We start from the raw sequence: 16,595 nt of genomic DNA, 5'->3' as shown, positions 1-16,595 counted from the left end.
AAAATGGACGCAGTCTCCATCAATTCCGTTTGCCGCAATTGTGCCTAGTTGGTTAGAATATGGGTTATGATAGACGCGCGCATCGCATCCTTGTCCTGTTCATGTACAGTTAATAGTTTTTTCCCCATTTGACAAGTAAGCCTAGTTTTGCCTTTACACTAGACCTAATGTAATTTATTATAGCCTATTGCACAATGCCAAAATAAGCATAATATATAATTTATTAAAGTACTGTATATAGGATGGGTTAGGCTACTCACGGGGTGAATTTAATTTAAATTCAGTCAATTCCAACTAGACTACAAGTGATTTTCTTTCTTGAATATGATTTGACAGAAAAACAGAATAAACCCGCACTGTAAAAAATATTGTGCCCCTTTTACTTAAAAACTATTTGCATCGACCTTTTAAGTAAATCAAAGGAGGACCTTTTGTATAATGTACTTCGCTTTTAGTGTATTCCAAACTCAAATATATGAAGTGCAAACAACTAACTGGATCTCAAAAATTCCTTCATTCAACTTAATTTTATCATGTTCAGAACATTTTTTTTTTACCTGCTTAAATCATTCAAGTCCCAGAACTAATGTTATAAGTTTGATACACTTAATGTAATCCGTTATAGAACTAGGTTAGACTACTGCAATGCTCTACTTTCCGGCTACCCGAATAAAGCACTAAATAAACTTCAGTTAGTGCTAAATAAGGCTGCTACAATCCTGACTAGAACCAAAACATTTGATCATATTACTCCAGTGCTAGCCTCCCTACACTGGCTTCCTGTCAAAGCAAGGGCTGATTTCAAGGTTTTACTGCTAACCTACAAAGCATTACATGGGCTTGCTCCTACCTATCTCTCTGATTTGGTCCTGCTGTACATACCTACACGTACGCTACGGTCACAAGACACAGGCCTCCTAATTGTCCCTAGAATTTCTAAGCAAACAGCTGGAGGCAGGGCTTTCTCCTATAGAGCTCCATTTTTATGGAACGGTCTGCCTACCCATGTCAGAGATGCAAACTCGGTCTCAACCTTTAAGTCTTTACTGAAGACTCATCTCTTCAGTGGGTCATATGATTGAGTGTAGTCTGGCCCAGGAGTGGGAAGGTGAACGGAAAGGCTCTGGAGCAACGAACCGCCCTTGCTGTCTCTGCCTGGCCGGTTCCCCTCTTTCCACTGGGATTCTCTGCCTCTAACCCTATTACAGGGGCTGAGTCACTGGCTTACTGGGCTCTCTCATACCGTCCCTGGGAGGGGTGCGTCACCTGAGTGGGTTGAGTCACTGATGTGGTCATCCTGTCTGGTTTGCGCCCCCCTTGGGTTGTGCTGTAGCGGAGATCTTTGTGGGCTATACTCAGCCTTGTCTCAGGATGGTAAGTTGGTAGTTGAAGATATCCCTCTAGTGGTGTGGGGGCTGTGCTTTGGCAAAGTGGGTGGGGTTATATCCTTCCTGTTTGGCCCTGTCCGGGGTTGTCCTCGGATGGGCCACAGTGTCTCCTGACCCCTCCTGTCTCAGCCTCCAGTATTTATGCTGCAGTAGTTTGTGTCGGGGGGCTAGGGTCAGTTTGTTATATCTGGAGTACTTCTCCTGTCCTATTCGGTGTCCTGTGTGAATTTAAGTGTACTCGCTCTAATTCTCTCTTTCTTTCTCTCAGAGGAGGACCTGAGTCCTAGGACCATGCCCCAGGACTACCTGACATGATGACTCCTTGCTGTCCCCAGTCCACCTGGCCGTGCTGCTGCTCCAGTTTCAACTGTTCTGCCTTAATATTATTCGACCATGCTGGTCATTTATGAACATTTGAACATCTTGGCCATGTTCTGTTATAATCTCCACCCGGCACAGTTAGAAGAGGACTGGCCACCCCACATAGCCTGGTTCCTCTCTAGGTTTCTTCCTAGGTTTTGGCCTTTCTAGGGAGTTTTTCCTAGCCACCGTGCTTCTACACCTGCATTGCTTGCTGTTTGGGGTTTTAGGCTGGGTTTCTGTACAGCACTTTGAGATATCAGCTGATGTATGAAGGGTTATATAAATAAATTTGATTAATATTGTACGTTTAATTTGCTGAATTTACTCAGTATGGTAATTGATATTCTATGTTTTATCTACAAATGTTTTTTGCTCAGTTACTTATGGTATGCAGGTTAGTAAAATGTATTTAAATTGGGTTTCTACTATTGAAATATATACTCAAAAAGTTGCATTGCACATATTGGTACACAATATATGCCAAATTGTCCCTTAAACCTGACTCCATATGCACAAGTGAAGCCCGTATGGACATATTATTTAGACAGGTTTTAGCATTCTGGGTATAACTCCACCTTGTCTCCTTAGGTAAAGTTGCAGCCAGATAGCTGCACCTGACAAGTAGTCTCAGATATCCACTAGTGCATATGGAGTAAGTTTTAAAACAAAGCAGGTTTTTTTTAAACAGGAATTGACAATGTCTCTTATGACTTCACCTTACAAAGAGCATAATGTAAACTGTAGGTCCTATAACACCTAACAACTAGCTGTTCGGCTTACTGAGTAGGGTACCTTTGGGTACCTTAGATTTAAGCCATAGATTTAAGCCCATAAGCAATATACATGACTGTGTAACACTGACAATACCAGCCAGGACCTCTGCTCCTTCGATACAGATCCCATGCTCTATATTCTGGTGCAGATCCCATGCTCTGTATTCTGGTGCAGATCCCATGCTCTATATTCTGGTGCAGATCCCATGCTCTATATTCTGGTGCAGATCCCATGCTCTATATCCCATGCTGATGCAGATCCCATGCTCTATATTCTGGTGCAGATCCCATGCTCTATATTCTGGTCCCATGCTCTATATTCTCCCATGCTCTATATTCTGATGCAGATCCCATGCTCTATATTCTGGTGCAGATCCCATGCTCTATATTCTGGTGCAGATCCCATGCTCTATATTCTGGTGCAGATCCCATGCTCTATATTCTGGTGCAGATCCCATGCTCTATATTCTGATGCAGATCCCATGCTCTATATTCTGGTGCAGATCCCATGCTCTATATTCTGGTGCAGATCCCATGCTCTATATTCTGGTGCAGATCCCATGCTCTATATTCTGGTGCAGATCCCATGCTCTATATTCTGGTGCAGATCCCATGCTCTATATTCTGATGCAGATCCCATGCTCTATATTCTGGTGCAGATCCCATGCTCTATATTCTGGTGCAGATCCCATGCTCTATATTCTGGTGCAGATCCCATGCTCTATATTCTGGTGCAGATCCCATGCTCTGTATTCTCTGTATTCTGGTGCAGATCCCATGCTCTATATTCTGGTGCAGATCCTTCACAGTGAACACCTTCATCACCTGCTGAACGAGGTCCTCTCGGATCATGGTGTCGTCAGCATCCTGAGTGAAAAAATTAAGAAATAACAGACTAGGCTATCAGATTAACTGTGCAACTTGAGAGGAGAGAGAGGGAAAGAAAGGAAGATACCTAATTTAGAGATAAATAAGGATACAAAAATAAAAACCTTTACCTTGTATTCTGTGATAAGGTCTTCAACCCTCTTGCAGAGGTGTATGATCAAGCCAAGGATCACACGGTCTCTTCTTTCCTGGATGGTATTACACTGTAATATGATGTTATGCAAATAATTGCATTTAAAACCGGCAAATAAATGCATAATATAACCTAAATACTATTGTGAAGGTGTGACTGTGCATAGCCTGTACAGAACTTCAAGGATTCTCTACATGTCAGCACCTCCTTTTCACTTAAACAAGTCCAATAGTTTTGGTGTAAATTCATCTAGCTTCTGCATAACGTTGGACTCAAGAGCAAGGGTTGTAATTCTTCTGAATTCTTCCTTGAGAGAGAAAAAATGATCTTATAAATTTTTTAATCAAAATACTTTTTTTACTTACATTGACTCTTTTCATTCAGCTGTATTTAGTACCTGAGTGGGCTGGAACAGGGCTGGCCGTCTTTCTTTGAAGTCCTTCACAGGAAGGGCCTGAACGACATCTTGTCTTCCATATGAGAAGGTCTTTGCCATTTTGGCACTCACAATGTTGTGGTTGTCATATATTTGTACTTCTCCCAGTAGCTCCACTTGCTCCCTCTCCAGGGTCTCATCTGTTTCTCCAGCAGGGTGGGGTGGGAGGTAATTTACCTCCGCCTTCTTTGTTTGTTTTTTATGTTCTTGACAACGGGCCTGTCCTCTGGTCATTTTCTCTTGACAGAGTTCACTTCCAGTTCTGGGCAACCAATTCCTCTCAGTTTCGATCTGTAATTGCCCATCTTGTACTTCAGGCTGGTTTGCCATCCATACAGGCCTGAGAAGGACCCAGGCTCTATAAGACATGGGTACTTTTTTACCAAAGCTTCTGCAACCTGACAAATATGTAGGCTGTTAACTGGAAGATCCTTTCATTTTTTCCAGGATGGCTGATTTCACAGATTGTTGATTAGTGTTCCATCCTTCATGTGTGCTTCATTAGCTGCCTGAAGAATGAGCTCTGTATCATAAGCAAAGCGAGGAACTTCAGACTCAGATGGCCACGGACTGGAGCGTTGGGAAGAGGTACTTTCTGGAGAGGACAATATCACAGTGTCACGTGATCCAAGGGAGCCCCTCCCATCCGATGTCTCTGTGGAGCTGTTATTGAGTTCTTGTACATTTAAAGTAATAAGAGGTAGGGAGCCAAGGTCATCCACTTTGATGGTGTCTTCATCCTTTAGGTCTTCAGTATCAAGAAAATAAAATAACTGATCTCCAAATGCTCTGTCCATGTACTGTAGAACAAATTATTTTTTAAGATGAAATGTCTCTTTCACAATTGTGCCAAGCTCAGCCAGAGTAGCAGGGATTCCAGAAGGCAATGTTAGCTTACGGATATCAGGGCCCTCCAATAGGGCCTGTAGCCTGGCAGACAATCCTATTCGGTTGTAGCGATAGTGATCCTGTCAAGAAAAAATGCATTAACGTTATCAAATGGGTATGATGTCAAACATGTCAAACGTGTCCCATTATATCGATATCAAGTGCTGCTTACTAGATCTCATAATAATAAACGTCCAAAATAAAGCAATTCTATACCAAATTCGTCATGACTTATGCTTTGTTTTTAAACCCATGTATAAATACACCACATTTAAAACTATTCCATTTCATTTATCTGTTATTTTACCAGGTAAGTTTACTGAGAACATGTTCTCATTTGCAGCAACAGCCTGGGGAATAATTACAGAGGAGAGGAGAGGGATGAATGAGCCAATTGTAAACTGGATTAGGTGCCCGTGATGGTTTGAGGGTTGGGAATTTAGCCAGGACACTGGGGTTAACACCCCTACTCTTACAATAAGTGCCATGGGATCTTTAATGACCTCAGAGATTCAGGACACCTGTTTAACGTCCCATCAGAAAGACGGCATCCTACACAGGGCAGTGTCCCTAATCACTGCCCTGGGGGATTGGGATATTCTTTTAGACCAGAGGAAAGAGTGCTTCCTACTGGCCCTCCAACACCACTTCCAGCAGCATCTGGTCTCCCATCCAGGAACTGACCAGGACCAGGACCAGCTTCAGAAGCAAGCCAGCAGTGGTATGCTGCTGGCCAAGGTTGTTGTCAAGGTACCAAATTGATTGTTCTGTGTGAATTGGCAAAACCACAAGTTCAACAATATCTTTGAGGTCCATAAGAATTTCCCATAATGGTTCACCTACAGGTATTTTAGTTCCTATAATGAATGGAAGCAGACGCAGTAGGCACCAGTTTTCATGAGCATTTCCTCCAATTGTTCTTTTCCTTGGATTCATCAAGTCAAGAGGAATTGCTTTTGGGCAGTCAGTTTTATCACTCCACTTACAGGGGAACTGTGTGATAAGATTGTTGAGTTCCAACAGAGTAAAATATTTATTATTGATTAAAACCTTTAAGCAAAGTGCCAGTTCCAGAGGCAGGATTCCCTCAAAAAAGTAATGCAGCACATCTGGTGGACAGCCAGACAGCACGTCAAAATGTTTACGTTTTTCAGTCAAAGCACGTTGCTTTTTCACATCATAGCATAGCAATGTATTTAGGTGGAATTTTCTAAAACTGTCTGTATTTGTTCAGAATGTTGCTTTTTTGTTCTGGGTTGGAATGCCCCAGTTCTCACTTCTTTTACCTGGATCTCAGACAGCTCAGCCGAACAGAACCTGCAGACATGCGTTGCACTAAAACGTTCAACAAATCCACCAATAGAGTGGGCTCCAAAATTATCTGCCACCACACAAAAAAAGTGCCCTTCAGTATCTTTCCCAGCACAGGAATTAAAAGTCCTTCCTCCTCCAATTGTGCAAGATCTTTTAAAAGTGGCTCTAGCACCTTCCCATATCCATACGTTTTAACATCAACAGCCTTGCAGAGAACAGCTAAGTAAATAGACTTGAGTGTGGACCTAAACATTTGCCAACACCCAATAGACTCCTGGGATATTGTGCTTTTTGCGGGATGTTCCAAGGGGATTGCACACTTCAAAGTCATCAACATAGAGAAGTAAAGATAGGGTTAATTCATCTCCTGATAAACAGTCATTTTCTTTGAAATGTGTGCCATCATAAAAAGACTCGTATCGAGAAAAACTTGTAGGCCTACTTTTTAAAGCTTTCTCCTGAAAATTCTTGTTGCTCAATACTTGTAACAGTGAATGCAGAATAGGAACACACTGAAAACGTCTTCCTTTCTTTGCATCAAGTACATATTCTACCCACTTCACCACAGAAAGGTTTTTCTTAAACTGCTTCCTCTTGTACAGTGTGGCGGGGGGAGCAAATATTAAATTGCAATGGCACCGTTCTGCTCTAATGCTTGCTGACAATGCATGTTTTGGGAAGCTAGATAGGTAATATGTTACATAGCTATTTTGGTTAATATAAAACTTACACAAAAAAGGCAAAGGTTAGAAACAGCGCAAAGGCGATTAAATGCACTGCTAACTTACAAGCTCGTAGCCTGCCCACCACTTGCTAACTGTATAGACATCACGGCCGTTATCAAGCTAGCTTATCAACGTGCAAATTTAACATGCTATGGCAATATAGCTAGCTAAAGGCTTTTTGTACTTGATGAATATTGTCTAACGTTTTCCACAAATATTTTCAAAAATTGTCTAAAATATATGTAGAGATCCAAACTACATTCCAAGTTATGTTTAGAACATTTCAACGGACGTTGTCTTGATCTTTCTCCTCTGGAAAGGCCATGCAGCAGGTAGAAAGATCAAGACAACGTCCGTTGAAATGTTCTAAACACAATTGACATTCAGAACTAGATTTAGCATGTCAGTCCAACATAATAATGATACTTTGAATATCATATTTTCAAGTTGTTGGTTGTTACTTAGAAATATTCATTCTAATTTAGCAGTATATTACCTTGGATTTTTATTTACAAATGCCAGTCTTTTTCAACACATATAAATTAAGCATTATACTCCTAAATGTAAGTAAAACCAAAAACCTATTATTTTAAGTAAAAATCGTTGGTTTTCAGGGCCTCCCGGGTGGCGCAGTAGTTAAGGGCGCTGTACTGCAGCGTCAGCCGTGCCACCAGAGTTTGTCCGTGGGGCGATGGGTTGTGTATCGGAGGACTTTCAACCTTCGTCTCTCTCGACCCCGTACGGGAGTTGTAGCGATGAGACAAGGTAGTAACTACTAAAACAATTGGATACCACGAAATTGGGGGGTAAAATAAAACATTTAAAAATCATAGATTTTCTTTTGCAATATTTACTAGGCCGGTGGGTCATTTTTTACAGTGCTATCTAGCTATATGACATCAAATGCTGTGGAAACTAGCTAAAGGACGATAAAGTAACATTAACTGTAAAGCTATCAGTCACCAGTGTAAACATTTACAACTGCAATTAAATTACGTTCTTTCTTTTTAATGTATTTTAACTCAGACGATATGGTAGTAAGGTTTCTAGATAACACTCCTAGCTAGCTGGCTAGCATTTACTACTAGTGAAGTTACTAGCTAGCAAGTTAGCATAAACTAGCGCTAACATTAGTCGTTGTCTAAATGACAGATAGAAACACATACATAACCATAAAGGGGTAACTAGCCCCTAGGGGCCAGTTACCCCATAGTAAGGGGGGGCAAGTTGCCCCCAACAAACTCATTCAACATATTACTACTTTACTCAAAAATATCTAAATTTTTCTCTGTAAACAAGTGGATTATTTCTCTTAAGGCTTTATATACATTTATATACATATATACATTTACCACAAAATCGTTTTGTTTAAATATCTCCAAAAGTTATGCTGAACATAGGACATTTTTTGCTGAGCACCAGGGAAAGTGTTGGGGAAATAAGTTGGTGAAGTCTAGTTACCCCCTAGTACCCTACCATGTAATTTAGTTTTTTACAACATTAGAAATGTTCATGATAAAAGAAAATCTAAATGATTGATTTGACAAAATCCCAGGTGGAGGAAAAATATATTGTTGTCCATTTTTATGGTTTCCCTATGTACAGAACTGGCGACTCTTTCAAAAAATCTGTTTCTTCTGAATGTAAAACAATGGACACATGCACATGCACATTATATGATTGTGAACAACGATGCGAGTTCTGCAGGGCTGGTGTCCCCCATCAGAAAGAAGTCGACACACACACAGGAAACACTGAAGCAGAGAGAATAGAATAACACACAGACACACACAGACACAGAGAGAGAGAGACTAGCTAACCTACCCTCACTAGGAGGAAGTAGGAGTAATCTGAAGGTGAGAGACAGGAGACAGCAACTTAATGAAGTCAGAATAGACAAACTGAGAACAGCAGTTCATCATGACAAGTCTTCAAAGAGTGTTCTTTAGCCTGTCTGGTGAGTTCATCATCATATCTACAAAACATAACATAAAGCTTATTTGAAGAACACTGGACATTGTTGCAGTTGCTGAACACATTTGATTTGCTGTTGCTTCTATTTTATTGTTCTCTGTGCTGAAGCAGCTAGTAACTAAAGGGAAGATCTGAGTCTGATGTGAACTTGTTGTCTCTCTCCAGCTGCTCTGTGGAGTGTATCTATTGCAGATGAGATCGTAGTATCAGGATATGAGGGAGGAGAAGCAGAGATCAGTTGCTCTTATGGCCATGGGTATGAGAATTACAAAAAGTACCTCTGTAATAGGGGCTGTGACAACTCTGATATTGTCATTGAAACTCAATTGGGAGTTCACCACACTAAGAAAGGCAGCTTTTCTCTGCATGATGACATAAAGAGAAGAGTCTTCACTGTGAATGTCACGAAACTGACCCTACAGCATGCTGGGATATACTGGTGCGCTGTGAGCAGATATGGGAAAGACATCTATACAGAAGTCAGACTGCAAGTAGTCAAAGGTAAGTTCCCTTTTTTATACATGTATTTAAAAAAAATTTTTTTTACAGGAACATCAACACAAAAATGACGCAGGCACATTTAACAATTTCAAATATACTCTAAAGACAGATACATTTGGCATTGACTAAACTCATGACAATTTAATACTGTTTCCTGTGTATTTGTATATAATATATCTAAAATCGCTTTGTCCAGCACATCCCTTACAAAATGATTTCACATGTGAAATTTCCCATATGGATTTTCACGTGATCACGTGAATATTTTTCACATGAGATTTTACAGATGATGCCCTGGAAACAGAAATGACTCATTAGGATGTCCCCAGAACATCACAAAATAATCGCAGTGTTTTCAATGTACATATTTGACATACATGATTACATTGTGTGTGTTTATTTATACAGTAATTATTATTCAACATGTCCTCACCTGGGATTTAAACTCACATCCTCTTGGTTCACGGCATTCTGATATTCCTGCAACGCCACCATGTTTGTGTCAATGACTGATTTTACCTGTATTCCTAGCCTTTGGACTTCAGCTTTGCACAATACACTCAAGAAAAACTATTATATTTATCATAGTGATTCAGGAGTAACATTCAGGAGTAAATTACCAATCTGGCCCTCTTACCATCACGGTCACCTAATCATCCCCAGTTTACAATTGGCTCATTCACCCCCCCCCATTATCTCCTGTAACTATTCCCCAGGTCGTTGCTGTAAATGAGAATGTGTTCTCAGTCAACTTACCTGGTAAAATAAGGGTTAAATAACATTTTTAACATTTGAAATTTGCAGTTCCACATGCAAGAACATTCACATGTTGTGTTTCATATTATCTTTATATGCTGTCACATGTTATCAAATTAACTTCACATAATATTACATGTGAGAAGTGATTACGTGACATTCATGTGGTTTTTCCTGTCATGAATTTGCCCTTTGTGTAATATTGTCTAGGACAAAATGGAATTGAACTGAAATTTGTATCTCATTTGATTGGCAGACTGGTGCTGTGACAACCGTGCCCTCGTCCAGGGCAACAGCCAAGCTTCTGTGTCAGTAAGCTGTCCCTACAAGCCTCAGCACAAGGAGAGTCAGAAGTACTTCTGCATAGGGACCCGACCCTCAACATGTCTACAACAGGCTATAGTCACATCCAAACACAACACTGGGAGGTTCTCTCTCCATGACAACAACGCAGATGGAGTGTTCACCGTGACAATCACTGGGCTGACCCAAAAGGATTCTGGGATGTATATGTGTGGCATCCGTGTCGATCGAGGTTTGGATGTCTACTCTGTGGTTCATCTAGAGGTCAAAGGTGAAAAGTTTTTTCTCAAACATTTCAGTCATGTGACCCTCACCCCTACCTGTAATCAAAGATGATCTATAATATTTGACAAGATAGTTTAGTGACAGCTCTAACAATGGAAATACATGTCCTCAAAGATGGAAGGCAGGCAGGAGGAGGCGAGAATCCGGTGGGACCATTCTAGCCAATGAGAGAGCAGATGTGAACAACTGGATCAACTCTGATATAAAGTCTGTTTGTTTGTTTCCGATATAAAGTCCATTTATATCAGCACAACAACCTTACCATTACAGCTTATTCTATCAAATAAGCCTCAGGTACAAAATTTGAAATAAAAAAACATGTTCGACACTCTCATTGACTTCCGTACAAGAATTCTTATTTTTGATGATGTATTTTAGGCGGAATACCTGTTTTTAATTTACCAGGCAAGTCAGTTAAGAACAAATTCGTATTTACAATGATAGCCTACCAGGGGACAGTGCCTTGTTCAGGGGCAGAATGACAGATTTGTACCTTGTCAGCTCGGGGATTCAGTCCAGCAACCTTTCTGTTACTGGCCCAATTTTATTTTTATTTTATTTAACCTTTATTTAACCAGGAAGGGCTTATTGAGATTTAAAATATATGTTTCAAGAGCGTCCTGGCCAAGATAGGCAGCACCAAGTCATTACAAAAATTACAGACAAACAACATGAAAAACTGCAATGAATCTAGTAAAAACCATAGAATTCACAAGAGTATAACAAAATCAAAAACAGCAAATTAAAAACTTTGACAGGTCAGGGAATCAGTCTCAAGATCATTCATCAGTGATTTAAAAATACCAATCGGGACAAGTTCTTCTAGTTTAAAAGTATTTTGTAAGGTGTTCCAAGACGATGGTGCAGAGTACATAAAAGCCCTTTTACCAAATTCAGTTCGGACATTTGGAACAGTTAGCAGGATAAAGTCCAGCGAACGAAGAGAGTACCCACCACATTTCTGAACAATAAAAATGCACAAATAAAAAGGTAGTAAACCCAGAATGGCTTTGTAAATAAAAGTATACCAGTGACTGAGCCTACGAGTGACTAGAGAAGGCCAGCCAACCCTGGTATACAAAGTGCAGTGGTGAGTAAGTGTTTTGCAGTTTAAAATACATCTCAAAGTGCCATGGTAAAGGGTGTCAATTGATCTCAAACACTGAGCGGAAGCATTCATATATAAAATATCCCCATAGTCTAGTAAAGGCCAATGGTCTAACCACTAGGCTACCTGTAAACCCTCTCACTTCGCTTATTCCTCTCTGCTGTACCCACTACCTGTTTCATAGCATGAGAATGTATTTATTTACTTTTTTCACCTTTATTTAACCAGGTTGGCTAGTTGAGAACAAGTTCTCATTTGCAACTGCGACCTGGCCAAGATAAAGCATAGTATTGTGAACAGACAACACAGAGTTACACATGGACTAAACAATTAACAAGTCAATAACACAGTAGAAAAAAATAGAGTCGATATACATTGTGTGCAAAAGGCATGAGGAGGTAGGCGAATAATTACAATTTTGCAGATTAACACTGGAGTGATAAATGATCAGATGGTCATGTACAGGTAGAGATATTGGTGTGCAAAAGAGCAGAAAAGTAAATAAATAAAATCAGTATGGGGATGAGGTAGTTAAAATTGGGTGGGCTATTTACCCGTAGACTATGTACAGCTGCAGCGAACGGTTAGCTGCTCAGATAACAGATGTTTGAAATTGGTGAGGGAGATAAAAGTCTCCAACTTCATCGATTTTTGCAATTCGTTCCAGTCACAGGCAGCAGAGAACTGGAACGAAAGGCGGCCAAATGAGGTGTTGGCTTTAGGGATGATCAGTGAGATACACCTGCTGGAGCGCGTGCTACGGGTGGGTGTTGCCATCGTGACCAGTGAACTGAGATAAGGCAGAGCTTTACCTAGCATGGACTTGTAGATGACCTGGAGCCAGTGGGTCTGGCGATGAATATGTAGCGAGGGCCAGCCGACTAGAGCATACAGGTCGCAGTGGTGGGTGGTATAAGGTGCTTTAGTAACAAAACGGATGGCACTGTGATAAACTGCATCCAGTTTGCTGAGTAGAGTATTGGAAGCTATTTTGTAGATGACATCGCCGAAGTCGAGGATCGGTAGGATAGTCAGTTTTACTAGGGTAAGTTTGGCGGCGTGAGTGAAGGAGGCTTTGTTACGGAATAGAAAGCCGATTGTAGATTTGATTTTAGATTGGAGATGTTTGATATGAGTCTGGAAGGAGAGTTTACATTCGAGCCAGACACCCAGGTACTTATAGATGTCCACATATTATAGGTCGGAACCATCCAGGGTGGTGATGCTAGTCGGGCGTGCGGGTGCAGGCAGTGAACGGTTGAAAAGCATGCATTTGGTTTTACTAGCGTTTAAGAGCAGTTGGAGGCCACGGAAGGAGTGTTGTATGGCATTGAAGCTCGTTTGGAGGTTAGATAGCACAGTGTCCAAGGACGGGCCGGAAGTATACAGAATGGTGTCGTCTGCGTAGAGGTGGATCAGGGAATCGCCCGCAGTAAGAGCAACATCGTTGATATATACAGAGAAAAGAGTCGCCCTGGGTATTGAACCCTGTGGCACCCCCATAGAGACTGCCAGAGGACCGGACAGCAGACCCTCCGATTTGACACACTGAACTCTGTCTGCAAAGTAGTTGGTGAACCAGGCAAGGCAGTCATCAGAAAAACCGAGGCTACTGAGTCTGCCAATAAGAATATGGTGATTGACAGACTCAAAAGCAAGGTCGATGAAGACGGCTGCACAGTACTGTCTTTTATCGTTGGCGGTTATGATATCGTTTAGTACCTTGAGCGTGGCTGAGGTGCACCCGTGACCGGCTCGGAAACCAGATTGCACAGCGGAGAAGGTACGGGGGGATTCGAGATGGTCAGTGACCTGTTTGTTGACTTGGCTTTCGAAGACCTTAGATAGGCAGGGCAGGATGGATATAGGTCTGTAATAGTTTGGGTCCAGGGGGTCTCCCCCTTTGAAGAGAGAGATGACTGCGGCAGCTTTCCAATCCTTGGGGATTTCAGACGATATGAAAGAGAGGTTGAACAGGCTGGTAATAGTTTTTTTTAAATTTTACCTTTATTTTACTAGGCAAGTCAGTTAAGAACAAATTCTTATTTTCAATGACGGCCTAGGAACAGTGGGTTAACTGCCTGTTCAGGGGCAGAACGACAGATTTGTACCTTGTCAGCTCGGGGATTCGAACTTGCAACCTTTCGGTTACCAGTCCAGTCGCTGGAGAACTGTGCTCTTCATGGATGAATCACGGTTTCAACTGTAGATGGCAGACAGTGTGTATGGAGTCGTGTGGGTGAGTGGTTTGCTGATATTAACGTTGTGAACAAAGTGGGACAACATTCCACAGGCCACAATCAACAGTCAATGATCAACTCTGTGAAGGAGATGTCGTGCTGCATGAGTTGTGGCCACACCAGATACTGACTGGTTTTCTGATCCACGCCCCTACCATTTTTAAAGCTATCTGTGACCAACAGATTCATATCTGTATTCCCAGGCATGTGAAATTCATAGATTAGGGTTTAATTTCATTTATTTCAATTGACAGATTTTCTTATGTGAACTGTAACTCAGTAAAACCTTTTAAATTGTTGCGTGTTGCGTTGTACATTTTTCCAGTGTAGAATGTTTCACTAGCCATGTATGTACTCCACAGGAGGTTGGTGGCAACTTAATTGGGATGGACGGGCTTGTGGTAATGACTGGAGCGGATTATTTGGAAGGGTATCAAATACATGGTTTCCACATGCTTGAAACTCCGTTCCAGGCATTATTATGAGCCGTCCTCCCCTCAGTAGCCTCCACTGATCTACTCATATTCACTGAATTCATATTAGGTATTTTCTGATCTCATTCTGATTTTTCCACAAGAAACAACAACGCCTCTGTCTCCATCTCCAATGACCCTAGTGACCTCAGTGACCTCTACATCATCATTATCATCAGCATCAACATCATCATCACTAATGCCACCTTCATCAGCAGGCTTCACCATCAGTACAGTAACACTGCATCATTCAGACACTATTCCATTAGAACACTAGCGGTTATAATTTGTGTTGATGTGTCACCTGTTAATTGATGGTAGCTGTGCTTGTTGGTTCCCTGTGTTCTAGGGACCTATGTGTTTATTGCGTTCACTGTGATGACTTTTTCTGTGAGTCTGTCTGTGTTGATGTTGGCACTCATCATAATATACAGATGCAAGAGGATCCAGGGTGAGTAACAATGTCTCTTTCTCCTTCTCTATTTTTCTCTCTCTCTTTTCTCTCTGTCTCTCTCTCTCTTTCTTTTCTCTCTCTGTCTGTCTCTCTCTCTCATTTCTCTCTCTTTTCTCTCTGTTCTTCTTTCTCCTGCTCTCTGTCTGTTCTCTCTCTCTCTTTTCTCTCTCTCTGTTTCTCTCTCTCGCTCCCCTGCTCTCTCTCTCTCGCTGTTTCTCTTTCTCTATCTCTCTCTCTCTCTCTCTCTCTCTCTGTTTCTCTCTCTCTCTGTCTCTCTGTTCCTCTCTCGCTCCCCTGCTGTGTCTCTGTTTCTCTCTCTCTCTCTCTCTCTCTCTCTCTCTCTCTCTCTCTCTCTCTCTCTCTATCTGAGTGTGTATGTTATGTGTTCCACAGGGTCTGCAGAACCACACAGAGAAACAGGGCTGTCTGAGTCGGTGTATGAGGTGAGGGCCTTTTCTCTACTCTGTCCACTCTATACATGCTGCTCTATCCACAACCTTGATCTGATTACTATCTGCTCCAAAGGCTGACACACTAACCACAGTCTCTAGATTCAGTCTTCTGAGTAGATATGCCCATGTAACTTTGTTTCCCCTTTCCCTCTCTTTAGGATGTTTATGAGAATACAGAAGCTGTGTGTGTGAATGTGAAACTGGCTTCCTGTAAGGAACAATACTCCTCCCAACCTTATGAGGATGTTGATGATGATGGTAACGCCCAACAGGAGTCTGTCTATCAAGACATCACACCTTATGACAACATCTATCAAAGCCTCAATATCACTACCACAGACAGACACTGAGTGTGTGTGTGTGTGTGTGTGTGTGTGTGTGTGTGTGTGTGTGTGTGTGTGTGTGTGTGTGTGTGTGTGTGTGTGTGTGTGTGTGTGTGTGTGTGTGTGTGTGTGTGTGTGTGTAATAGTAGTAAGGTAGTGCTAAACGATGATGCAGTGGCATATGAGTTTCAGAGGGGGATGCTGTTTTTTTTTGTCAAAAAATAAGAGGAATGGCTGCTCAACTGAGAATAATATAAGACAGGCTGATTGGACATTGAATGTGTGTGATCAGTGAGAACTGACAAGTTACCAAGTTGCACAGGGGCAGACTTGACAGTTCTGGCAAATGCCCGATGGCCTGGTCCATTTTTTGCCTTGTGGCCTGTCATTATCTGGCTAATAATGGGGTCCTCAAGGAAGAAAATGGGCTGGTGGGTTAGAAATGCCAGCGCCGATTTCCCAGTCTGCCCCTGCACACACACACTTTGGACAATTACATGTATTCTGAATTAAACTTATTGAATGCCAATATTGTGTAGTATACCTTGATTAATGGTGAAAGACCTGTATAGGTGTCTGACCTACTAATTTACTTCAGAGATAATGCTTTTTAGGCTGCTTTTTAGGCTGATATTGTTAAAAAAATGCTTGTGAAAGAATAACATACATTTTAAAAACAAAATTGCAAGACCTGATGCATTTTTTTATACTAAAAAGAGCCGAGTTTGGTTCAGGAGCAGGGTAAGATCCATATACTGTATATTGTAGGAGCAGGGAAACACATTGAGCTGTAGATGGCAACAATGCGCCTGGTTTAA

General features: G+C 41.4%; 1 protein-coding gene across 1 annotated transcript; it reads left to right on the top strand.

The window, feature by feature from the left end:
- Nucleotides 1–8,727: 8,727 nt before the first annotated feature.
- Nucleotides 8,728–16,375, top strand: LOC135523211 (CMRF35-like molecule 5). The gene is made up of 7 exons (XM_064949929.1): nucleotides 8,728–8,865; nucleotides 9,048–9,383; nucleotides 10,396–10,713; nucleotides 14,653–14,778; nucleotides 14,898–14,999; nucleotides 15,396–15,445; nucleotides 15,613–16,375. Exons 1-7 carry the CDS (start codon nucleotides 8,829–8,831, stop codon nucleotides 15,802–15,804), a joined length of 1,161 nt encoding a protein of 386 aa, XP_064806001.1. The 5' UTR covers nucleotides 8,728–8,828; the 3' UTR covers nucleotides 15,805–16,375.
- The last annotated feature ends 220 nt before the right edge of the window (nucleotides 16,376–16,595 follow it).

This window comes from Oncorhynchus masou, chromosome 30 (genome assembly GCF_036934945.1).
Source record: "Oncorhynchus masou masou isolate Uvic2021 chromosome 30, UVic_Omas_1.1, whole genome shotgun sequence".
Classification (NCBI taxonomy): Eukaryota; Metazoa; Chordata; class Actinopteri; order Salmoniformes; family Salmonidae; genus Oncorhynchus; species Oncorhynchus masou.
This window is presented reverse-complemented; position numbering and strand designations above follow the sequence as displayed.

Excerpts from the sequence above, each read along its gene's own strand:
- LOC135523211 (XM_064949929.1), top strand. The coding sequence starts at position 8,829 with ATGACAAGTCTTCAAAGAGTGTTCTTTAGCCTGTCTG. Across the intron at positions 8,866-9,047 it reads AGTGTTCTTTAGCCTGTCTG|CTGCTCTGTGGAGTGTATCT; the intron begins GTGAGTTCATCA and ends GTCTCTCTCCAG. Across the intron at positions 14,779-14,897 it reads ATCAGCAGGCTTCACCATCA|GGACCTATGTGTTTATTGCG; the intron begins GTACAGTAACAC and ends CCTGTGTTCTAG.